This window comes from Oncorhynchus mykiss, chromosome 7 (genome assembly GCF_057628025.1).
Source record: "Oncorhynchus mykiss isolate SJ-2025 chromosome 7, ASM5762802v1, whole genome shotgun sequence".
NCBI lineage: Eukaryota > Metazoa > Chordata > Actinopteri > Salmoniformes > Salmonidae > Oncorhynchus > Oncorhynchus mykiss.
The window spans coordinates 45,329,419-45,341,496 of NC_143028.1; the positions used below are offsets into that span (position 1 = coordinate 45,329,419).

General features: G+C 42.0%; 1 protein-coding gene and 1 long non-coding RNA gene across 2 annotated transcripts in view; one reads left to right on the plus strand and one right to left on the minus strand.

Moving 5' to 3' along the window:
* The window catches only part of LOC110527969 (A disintegrin and metalloproteinase with thrombospondin motifs 9), a 68,573-nt gene that overhangs the window by 48,230 nt on the left and 8,265 nt on the right, over positions 1 to 12,078 (plus strand). The window contains exons 30-34 of the mRNA XM_021609619.3: positions 4,520 to 4,696; positions 10,769 to 10,939; positions 11,075 to 11,269; positions 11,362 to 11,491; positions 11,618 to 11,712. Coding sequence (XP_021465294.3) covers positions 4,520 to 4,696; positions 10,769 to 10,939; positions 11,075 to 11,269; positions 11,362 to 11,491; positions 11,618 to 11,712 — 768 coding nt within the window. The remainder of the gene's footprint in view (positions 1 to 4,519; positions 4,697 to 10,768; positions 10,940 to 11,074; positions 11,270 to 11,361; positions 11,492 to 11,617; positions 11,713 to 12,078) is intronic.
* Positions 1,658 to 4,859, minus strand: LOC118965294 (uncharacterized). The gene is made up of 3 exons (XR_005052597.2): positions 4,498 to 4,859; positions 2,828 to 2,868; positions 1,658 to 2,336 (listed from the first exon to the last, which is right to left on the minus strand). It is a non-coding gene; the product is annotated as an uncharacterized LOC118965294 (long non-coding RNA).

The window sequence follows — 12,078 nt, forward strand, 5'->3', positions numbered from 1 at the left end:
TGTTATTAACTGACTTGCCTAGTTAAATAAAGGTTACATTTTTAAAATACTAGTCACAGATTTTCGTTTACTATGTTATGGCTACCCCTGAGTCCAGGTTGGCCAGCGAGACAATCCACTTACCACAGCAGGCCAGACACATTCCCAACATGCACCTCCCCAGCTGGAGACCCTGGTGCTTTTTCGCCCTCTATTCCTCTCTGTCTCTTTCTCTTCCTCTCTCTCCACTGATCAGGGGCCCAGAAGAGATACACATCTGCCCTCCATACCTCAGAGGACTTGTTGTCTATGTCAAACAGCTCTATTGCAATCGTATTAATATAACCAGGTAACAAATGATTTCCCTGAATGTACTGTACCGTAATTATTAAACAGACAGTCTATGGTAGCCATGGACCATTTTACAAAAATTTAAAAAATGCACACACAAAATTACATCAAATAATTGGCAGATAAAAAATGTAAAAAACACTCCACATGTTAACAACTGAAATCCTACCCACTTGTTCAAGGAAAACACCGCTCAAACACTATCTTAGTCCACTGTTGATAGTCCCAACATGTTTTACATGTAAGCAATCTAATGTTGAAGACATAGAACTTTCAAAATACAGAAAGTGTCATGCAAAACGCATCATACTGTGACACATTCTGTATTTGGACTGTTATTGAGTGGTATTAGCCTTTAAGCCTTAGCGAGTAGTTCCTTCATAAACAATCAGCTTTATTTTGAATGTGATTATGAAATATGATGTTCAAGAAATCATTAGTCAATCGAAATATAGTCTTAAAGACAGACTCAGCGATATGATGTAGATGCAGAAAGTAAACACCGTTGTGGGTACATTTCCACAACAACTAAGAGCGTTGATGCGTGAGGCTAAACTTCTCCCCTGTTTTGGTGCCCTGGCTACCACGCTGTGAACAGCGTGAAGGGAACCCATGCACTTGTCCGGATACTGTGTGAGAGTGAAGTGTTGCATCTCGCTCATCTCAATATCTCCGGTGCTGCTCGTGGCAATGTCATTTAGCTGAGTCTACCTTTAAATACTACAATTATGGCATTTCACACTGGAAATATTCCTTCTTCAAGCAGGTGACCCTAATATAAAATAAATCAGATGAAAGCTTTTTCACTAATCACATTTAGTTTTTCTTGTTTTGAGAATGAAAGTAATACACATTGTTGAAATACAGAGAGGATAGGTAGCATAAAAAGATGGAATGCTTGGGGCTTTTAATGGTTAACATGCAACTAATTTAACAAGGTGATTTCTCACCTCTCGCTCTGTGGGCCTCAGGAGGGTATGGACATCTGGATGTGTTTACTGATCCACACACACACACACACACACACACACAGTCCTCTAAACTTTAAGAGCATGTACAGTCGATTGGGTGGTAATAACATGTACACACACACACACACACAATAATATACACATTAACAGATAGACAAACTCACACACACACACAATAATATACACATTAACAGATAGACAAACTCACACACACAATAATATACACATTAACAGATAGACAAACTCACACACACACACACACAATAATATACACATTAACAGATAGACAAACTCACACACACACACAATAATATACACATGAACAGATAGACAAACTCACTCACACACACAGACACACACACACACAATAATATACACATTAACAGATAGACAAACTCACACACACACACAACAATATACACGTTAACAGATAAACAAACTCACACACACACACAACAATATACACGTTAACAGATAAACTCTCACACACACACACAATAATATACACATTAACAGATAGACAAACTCACACACACAATAATATACACATTAACAGATAGACAAACTCACACACACACACACACAATAATATACACATTAACAGATAGACAAACTCACACACACACACAATAATATACACATGAACAGATAGACAAACTCACTCACACACACAGACACACACACACACAATAATATACACATTAACAGATAGACAAACTCACACACAAATACTCACTCAAAAACACATAATCAATTAAGACACTTTATAATCAATTAAGGCATGTGTAATAATGATCTTCATGTGCCTTTACAACATAAAAGCTCCCTTAGGAAAATGCACTGTTTGCCATTAATGTTGGTGCACAAAACCAATTCAAATGTAAGCACAAACAGTATCAGGATTAACAGTATTGTAACGACCCTGGGTTTATAAGCGTGGAAATCGACTCTGCCGCTGGAGCATGCTTTTGCAGCACAGTCGATAGAGCGCCGGACCTCGGGCTAGAAGGTCGAGGGTTCGAGACCTGCTCCCCACTGTTTCATTTGAAAGTGGATATTTTTATTTTAAGATGATAAGCATACACATTAAACATATAAACATGATTAGATGTGCCTTATTAATGTAATTTTATGTTTCTAATACAGTATTTTTAAAAGACCTAGATAGGCATGCTGAACATGCACAAATGTGAGGAAAACAAGGTAGTAGTGAACATTACATTCTTAGAAAAAATGGTTCCATAGGGGTTCTGTGGCTGTGCCTATAGGAGAACCCCTTCTGGTTTCAGGTAGAGCCCTTTTTGGTTCCAGTTACAACTATTTTGAGTTCCATGTAGAACCCTCGCTAGAAAGGGTTCTACATGACACCTAAAATGGTTTTACCTGGAACCAAAAGGGTTCTACCTGGAACTAAACGGGGTTCTTCAAAGGGTTCTCCTATGGGGACAGCCAGAGAAAACATTTTGGTTCTAGGTAGCACCTTTCTAAGAGTGTTCCCACCAACCATTATCATTCTTTCTACTTACATGTTGGGATTTTCCTCCAGATGTATTTCTGTTGTGTGCAGCTGTAGATTAAATAGATTAAATGTTTCACATTTCTTGCACTTTTTAAGATAAAAAACTGGGTTAAATCTTCAAGACATTATACATTCAAAATACAATGTCCTCAAGGCAGGGGTTCAAACTTGACTGTCTAGTGGACACTCCCTCTCCTCTCTCCCTCCCTCTCTCTCCCTCTTCACAGAGGGTTGAAATCTGCTATTTATTAACACAGAGGAGCCGGGAGCACACGTGTGTAAAGAACCCCATCCGTCTGGAGGGTTTTCACTGTGGTTACACTCTGCCCCACTTTTTAAGATTTAAAATTCTGCAAACACAACCCTGATTCAAGCTTACATTTTTCTTGCCCGCAACGTCCGGTGGTTAGATCGTTTGGATCAAAGCTCTAGACCCATACTTTTTGGAATAATACAATATCAGGTTATGCAATGATTATGATGTGTTAGCTTTACTTAGAAGTATTGCTGTTGATATTGAGGCAAATTGTAGTGAATGATATTGAATTAAAATTATAGTGAATGATATTGAATTAAAATTGTAGTGAATGATATTGAATTAAAATTGTAGTGAATGATATTGAATTAAAATTGTAGTGAATGATATTGAATTAAAATTGTAGTGAATGATATTGAATTAAAATTGTAGTGGTACAGCAGTCAAAGACTTAATAATGAGCAGTGTCCTTCAACCTGAAGCCAGCATGTAATTCTAAGTCAAGTTGTATTACATATAAACCATAGAGGGGTCTGGTGTGAGTCAACAAACAAAATGACAAACCATTTATGCCATTTAACTATGTTTCTACCTGTGTCTTTCAAAACATTAGTTTCACAGGCACATGTAACCCGAAGTGCTTTGCTTGTTAGTGTAGTCTCGTGCAGGGACATAACCTTATTGAAGACCTAAAGACTTATGCCAACTAACCCGGGTTAAACCCCCGGTAAGTTAAACCAGTGTGTGTGACTGACATCTTTGCTGTGGAAGGTAAGGAAGGTGGGTGTAGCGTAGCCTTGAATAGTGCAACCACCTGTATGTGGTTCCTGAATTCAATTCCACACAGGTCTAAAATGAGGGTAAATAAACATAGAAATGAACAACGAAACTCTACAGATGTAGCATCTTAATCTGAGCCAGTTTGCTACAGCAGGACAATAATCATGCTATCAAACTATCAACTTCAGAAGTCTTTTTAAACATCAAAATACACTACAAAATAAAATGAAGATCCTACACCTGTATGTTAAAGAGTACATCATTTCCATATTTGGTTTCAACAAGTGTATAATTTTAATGTAGGAAGTAGTTGGCTAGACTTGTATTGTCATATATGATCCTTTGAGGTTATATCAATTGCAGAGATAAAAACAACAGTGCCTCTAATCAGTTTTGTTTGAATTGCATTCAATAATACATGATTCAATGATATTCTGCTTCCTGTGCTTTTTATAGTCAATTCATATTCCGAAAAATAAATGTTAATATATAACAAAAATATCACACGTTGATTTCATTTTTACAGTCAACTTGTTCTCAAAGAACTTGGTGATAATTGAAGAAAAAAATAGGTGGAGAGGAATGACATCACAATCAAGTAAATATCAGACGTGTAGAGAATCGATTTTAATACATCTTACCTTCTGCCCTGTTCTGTTTCAGTGCTCAGCGTCATGTGGCAATGGAATTCAAGAGCGGGAAGTTTTCTGTGAGGTTGGAAACCGGCGCAGCCCGGAGGAGACTGAATGCCCCCCATCCTCCCGTCCGGCCTCCAGCCAGACCTGCCGGGTCACTGACTGCCCGTCTCCGTACCGGTGGAGCAAGGGAGAGTGGCAATCGGTAAGTGCAGCCTTGACGTCTCTCCGGATAACACCATTTGCATGTTCTCCGAAATAAACAAGCAGCGTGCGCGTCGGCGTGTCCACTCAGTTGGCGCGTGGATATTTCGCGCACTGCTGTTTCAAGCGAGTTGCAGCGCAGCTGACAGACAGAGTGGGACCTCACGCTCGTCCCAGAGACATTCGCTGTCAGGAGGGGGCTGAGGGAGCTCCAGAGCGCGCAAAGGCTCGTGTGTATCGAATTACTTTTGTGCCTTTAATGGCAAGCAAACCTTTTTAATTGGAGAACAACATTCTTAGTATCGCAAACAAAAATACTGATTTGGAAAACAAAACATTAACCAAAAGTATTGAGAGCAAAATAAACATATCAAGGAAATCATTTTGAAAGGCAAGAACAAATTAATTGTAAAATAATTCATGCAAAAAAAAAAGAAAGAAATTCAGCTAAACATTTTCAATGATAACTTCCCTCTTTGCTTGCATTTAAAAAAAAAAAAATATTTGGTTAACTTACCCTGCCATTTGCTTTCTCTTCCTTTTTTTGCTTTTGCCAAGTTTTGCCAGATTCATTCCCTGTACATGGGGTTTAGAGGGAGGCATAGATGATGTGTCTCTATTGGTCAATTGGTTCATCCTCATTTGTGACCACTGCCTTATTATGTAGCAACACTTGAAATTGTGTTTTTTTTACATTGAATAAAAGTAGAGACTCTGTGATAGAGAATGGTATATCATACACAGCAGTTGAGGAACAATGGGAAAGTAATTCTTCTTTGAAAGTTGATGAACTTGTAACCACACTTTTGAGAAAATGGCCCTTGAATGTTTTGGTACACCTACTGGAGAGCTCTTTGTCTACACCGGTTCAGCATCGTTCACAGCCTCTTAAGCCTTACCCCAACCCATCTCTTTAAGGATTGACATGTGACGCCATGTACTAAACAGAGTGAGTAGTTTAGTAAACAACAAAGATTTCAAGACTTAAAGTTGTAAACGTAGTAGCCTACAATAAGGAAAAACTCCAGGTAAAAATACACTTTATCTAGTCCTTGGCCTTATTACGACACAGGGCGAGACCCAGATGCAGAAACTGGAGGCAGATGGTTCGAGTGTATGATATTTATTGAAAAACAAGGGGCAGGCAAGAGGCATGTCGAGGACAAGCAGAAGTTCATAAACCGGGTCAGAGTCCAAAAGGTACTGGGCGGCAGGCAGGCTCATGGTCAGGGCAGGCTGAATGGTCAGGCAGGCGGGTACAGTGTCAGGGCAGGCAAAGAGTCAGAACCGGGTGGACTGGAAAAACAGAGACTAGGTAAAACAGGAGCACGGAAAAGGCTGTGCCGCGGAAAAGGCTGTGGCTTAAGGCTGTGCCGCCTTAAGGCAATGTGAGTGGAAGAATGGGCTCCAACCCAGGATAGAACCAGTGTTCCACTCAATAAGGGAGTTGTGCCTCAGGAGCCATGAAAATCCAGAGGGAGAAGCTGTATGGACTTACCGTGATTGCCTGATACCCGCAGGTTAGTTGGAACTCTGCTGTGCGTGACTCTGCCAATGGAGGGTCCGTCCAGTGCTCTGGTGTCCATGGGAACGGAGAGGAGTTGTGAGGAGATACCTAGGCTAGATACCAGAGTAGCGTCCATAAAACTCTCATCAGACCCAGAGTCAAGCTCAGCCTACGTTAAACGTTCCTTAGGCGATAATCTAGCTCTGCCCAGTTGCGTAGGCTCCAGAGTGAACGAGTCGCCCATCCCCAATGATTCCCGAGAGATCTTGGGTGGCTTCGGCTCCTCTCGGAAGTACAGATGTCGTGGACTTCTGGGGAGCATTGCTGCACAGCTATTTTAAGGTCTCTCCAGTGTCGTTGTCCTGTTGGAAGGTGACCCTTCACCCCAGTCTGAGGTCCTGACCGCTCTGGAGCAGGTTTTCATCAAGGATCTCTCTGTACTTTGGTCTGTTCACCTTTCCCTTGATCCTGACTAGTGTCCCAGTCCCTGCCTCTGAAAAACATCCCCACAGCATGATGCTGCCACCACCATGCTTCACTGTAGGGATAGTGCTAGGTTTCCTACAGACATGACGCTTGGCATTCAGGCCAAAGAGTTCAATCTTGGTTTAATCAGACCAGAGAATCTTGTTTCTCATGGTCTGAGAGTCCTTTATGTGCCCGTTGGCAAACTCCAAGTGGGCTGTTATGTGCCTTTTACTGAGGAGTGGCTTCCATCTGGCCACTCTACCATAAATGTCTGATTGGTGGAGTGCTGCAGAGATGGTTGTCCTTCTGGATTGTTCTCCCATCTCCACAGAGGAACTTTGGAACTCTGTCAGAGTGATCAGCTGGTTCTTGGTCACCTCCCTGACCAAGGCCCTTCTCCCCCGATTGCTCAGTTTGACCAGACAACCAGCTCTAGGAAGAGTCTTGGTTGTTTCAAACTTCTTCCATTTAAGAATGATGGAGGCCACTGTGGTCTTGGGGACCTTCAATGCTACAGACATTTTTTGGTACCCTTCCCCAGATCTGTGCCTCGACACAATCCTGTCTCTGAGCTCTACGGACAATTCCTTCAACCTCATGGCTTGGTTTTTGCTCTGACATGCACTGTCAACTGTGAGACCTTATATAGACAGGTGTGTGCCTTTCCAAATCATGTCCAATCAATTTAATTTACCACAGGTGGAGTTGTAGAAACATCTTAAGTTGTAGAAGGAGGATCAATGGAAACAGGATGCACCTGAGCTCAATTTCGAGTCTCATAGCAAAGGGTCTGATACCTATGTAAATAAGGTATTTCTGTTTTTATCAGGATGTAACTTTACTTTTAGGTCAAACCAAATTGGTACTGCCTATGAGTAGAATCAGTGCCAAATAAAGACTTGTAATGACTTGCAACCATAGAGTAAAATACTATATACGTGATCTACCCCTATGCTTGCAACCTCTACCTACTATCTATCCAAGTAGTAGCAGGCTTACCTAATATAGGCTAAATATTATCAGCAGGTATAGATGAACTCCATGAGGATTAGCTCCTACATGGAGAAAATGCCCTCCGCTGTTATCCAGCCACATCTGGAACTACTAACAGACAGTCAGGCAGACAGACAGACAGACAGACAGACAGACAGACAGACAGACAGACAGACAGACAGACAGACAGACAGACAGACAGACAGACAGACAGACAGACAGACAGACAGACAGACAGACAGACAGACAGACACACACACACACACACACACACACACACACACACACACACACACACACACACACACACACACACACAGCCAGTGTGAGAGCCAGGCCGCAAAATAATAAACAAATGCTTAACAAAATTGTCTATAGTACATGCACACTGTACAGTGTACTCTTATTTAAAAGCTTTCAGACAGTAGTGCCCTAGCTCTTGAAACCCCAAGGCCACACAGCACTGAAGTCCCCTAGTAGTGCCCTTGTTCTTGAACAGCCACATACCACTAGAGTAACTTCAGTGCATCATATCTTGCTTGCTGGCTGTGATAGAAATGATTCAATTATGCTAGTTAGCTAGCTTGCAAATTGTTTCAATACATTTTCTAAATGTGAAATTACAAGACACAAAATAAGTGTGTTTCCCGATGTCCTCATTAATGTGAAGTTAATGCTATCTAGTTAGGCTAGTCAGTCCCAGTGACTAGCTAGTAGCCATTGAGCCCTTTTTATCCAAAATGGAAATAAATAAAAAACAATCAAGCTTTTTCATGCACTAGCTCGCTAGTTAGCAGAAAACACTTTTGCTTCTCAGCATTGCCAGCTAGCTAGGTAGCTATCGAACATAGCTGTACTGGCCTTTGTTTTAAGCTGCTAACTTTAGCTGGGATTTTAAAAAATGAGGTTGATCTTTCACTCCAAAACAGGTTGACCAATAGATACACATCATCTATGCCTCCCTCTAAACCAACCTACACAAAATTATATGCCAAAACTTTTCAAATGCAAAAAAAGGCAGAGAAAGAAAATGGCAGAGTAACTTAAACAAATATAGACAAAATTGCAGGCAAAGAGGGAAGCGCTTCACTGAAAATGTTTTTTTGCGTTCATTTACAATTCCATTGTCTTGCCTTTCAAAAAGATTTCCTTTGTAATATTATTATTTTTACACTCAATATTTTTGGGTTAATGTTTTGCTTTCAATATCAGTATTTTTGTTTGCTGTAATAAGAATTTTGTTCTCAAATTCAAAAGGTTTGCTTGACACTAAAGGCACAAAATTTCATCCATATGAGAGCAGTGCCTGTGATAAAAATCAGATGACTCCCTTTCTCTCATATTCCCCCTGCACGATTCAACTCCTTTACAAATACAGTAGGCCCATAGAGCTGAAAACATACTGGACACGAGCTTCAGAGGCACACTTTGTTTCAACTTCTCAAGAAATGTTTTATTGAACATAGTACCTCAACCCAATCTGATCTCATCAACTCATTTTCTTTAGGTAAGATAGTCCCATGATCGGCAAGTTATCAAACACTGCTTTCAGGCTATGTTGGTTGGGGTTAGTATTTTTGTTCAGGAAGCCTTAAATCTAGGTCAACAAGCAGCATGAAATCACTGCACTCAGAGGAGAGTGTAGCCTAATTAGTTGAGGGAGCTCGGCACCCCCTCACGCTGCAAACAGCTGGAGGTAATTATGGCAGTTCACCTCCTGCTCCTGTGGGACGTTTGGCGGGTCAAGTTCAGTCTCGAAAACTCGACCCTAAGCAGTCACTGTTGCCTAGGGTAGGGGTTTCAAGACTAGGTCATGTTGCCTCAGCTAAAGTTCCAGATGCGGGAATTTCTTGTGCCTTTCTAGTCTGTTTAGCCACTGCTATACCTCAATATGCTTCATCCAGATTTAAAAGAATGGTATAGGTAGGGGGCCTACAGCAAGCAATAGCTCAAACATGTGCTCTGACAGCTAGACACATGTTCATTTCCGCCATATCCTGTCATTTTTTAGGCCTAGTGCTTAAGTGGGCTATGGGTAGGGCCTAGTTTCTGGACCAGCCAATATGGCCAGTTAACTTGAGAGCTTGAGGAAAGGGTTTAGTGGAAATCTGTTCTTCATTTTTCTCACCATATCGTGTAATAACATAGGCTATGCCACTCATTCTAATAACTAGGAGTTGTACTATATCATTATACGAGCTAGGCTATGTTACTCTGTCCTTCTGTCCAGTATAGGTATTTGTAAGTATAGGCTACTTTGAGCTGTTGAAGTATATCATTTTATAATACCACGTTTAGAATGTTTTTACATTAGCCCAAACTCAACAGCCTGCTATGGCAGGCTACATTCCACTAAGTCACACCATGGCTGCTCAGCTCACAACAACAATTCCAGGTATTTTAGTTGTTTGACAGCTTTGGACACATAAGGTAGATGAAGACCAGCTGGAGTGCATTCGTAAGAGCTGAGGTGTTTCTGACGCAAGGCAAGGCCTCTCTAAGCCCTTCCAAAAAAGCTTGTAGCTTGGATTACCACCATAACACAGCGTCACAACACTTGAGTTACTACATACATCTGGACGTGGAGAACCAGGGTGACGGCCTGAGACTTCACTCAGCTTCAGTCAGTCCGGACTATAAACACATCACAGCTGCTGTTAAGTCCATAGCACACTGCCATCATGTTATTTAGTCAAATTTCACTCTTCATCCAGCATACTTGTCCAAGACTGTGTCAGATCAGCAAGGTCACATACTGTAAGAAGTCTTGCAGAAAGTCAAAACGTGTTGAAATTGTGCAAATCCTAGTGTTGTAGTATTACCGTTAGTGGTCAGGCTCAGTCATGTTTTCCACCTCCTATCTCCTGTTCTGATATCCATATCAGATGTAGGTAAGGGTCTTAGAACAAACATAAAATACATCTGTACATAAATCACCTTGACATTTGGAACCAACCTTTTGCTGGTGCTGAAAACAAACCCACCCCTTCAGTCTTTTCAACTCTGAAGACTCAGATAAAGGCTATGGGAAGGATCTTGGGGTTGTTTTTGACGACATTAACTTTGATTTTCCCGTTGTTTGTGATGTTCCCGCTTCCATTCCAGTGTAGTAAGTCGTGTGGGTCGGGCCACCGGCGTCGAGCGGTGCTGTGTATGGACCAGACAGGGGAGGAGGTCCATGAGATGTTCTGTGTGGATCAGAGAAGGCCAGATGACTCTGAGAGCTGTAATACCCACGTCTGTGAGTTCATCTGGATCACAGGGGACTGGACAGAGGTGAGAGTCAATGAATGGGCCTGTTTCAAAATGCAATCATGTCACTTTAATAATGTTATCTAACATTACTGTTCTATCTGATCGTGCTTGATTGCAGTGTCGTTATCGTATCGAATTTTCTCTCTCCTGTGGCAGTGCTCGGCCAGCTGTGGACAGGGATACCACAGACGCCTAGTCTCCTGCAGTGAGGTGCATGCTGGGAATGATAACTATGAGTATGGGCATCAGTCTTTGTCCAACTGCCCTGGGACCCCCCCTGAGAGCTACATGCCGTGTAGCCAAAGCCCCTGTCCTCCAACACACGAGTGGAGAGTTGGAGTCTGGGGACCTGTGAGTGGCATCCGGTCTCTATGTATTATCAGTGTTCAGTGCTTTTTTCATCCTGGCAGGCTCCCTTACACCTGCTCTTCTCTCCCCCTCAGTGTTCAGTAAGCTGTGGAGGTGGGGTGATGGAGAGGACAGTGCAGTGTGTGTCTACTGAGGGACAAGGCAGTGACAGTTGTCCCTCAGAAACTAAACCAGAAGCCAGCAAAGTCTGCAGCAGCCCTGCCTGTGAGTAGACATACAGTAGCCTCAGCCTCCACAGACTCCATAACTCCTGTTATACTGTATATGTGTGATAAACCTCTATACCATAGCTATACCTCTCCTAAATATGTCCTTTGTTCTCTCTCTTAGGCCATCTGCCCACTAGCTGCAGTGACGTCCAGAGTCTGTCTGGCGTCCAGCCTGATGGTGAACAGTTTCTCAACGTACAAGGAAAAGCACTCAAAGTAAGACCATGGTATCATCTTTCTTATTAAGTGCACTATGCAACGTTTTATAACATTTTATATAGTGATTACTGACTTATTTTGCTAATGTAAATGGTAAATTAATAGAGAGAGTATCTATGCCAATGTCAGTCAATAAAAACCTGTTGGCCAGTGATCATACATGGCTTTACATGTCTGTCTGTCTGTCTGTCTGTCTGTCTGTCTGTCTGTCTGTCTGTCTGTCTGTCTGTCTGGCTGGCTGGCTGGCTGGCTGGCTGGCTGGCTGTCTCTCTCGCTCTCTGTCTGGCTGTCTCTCTCGCTCTCTGTCTGGCTGTCTGGCTGTCTCTCGCTCTCTGTCTGGCTGTCTCGCTCTCTGTCTGGCTG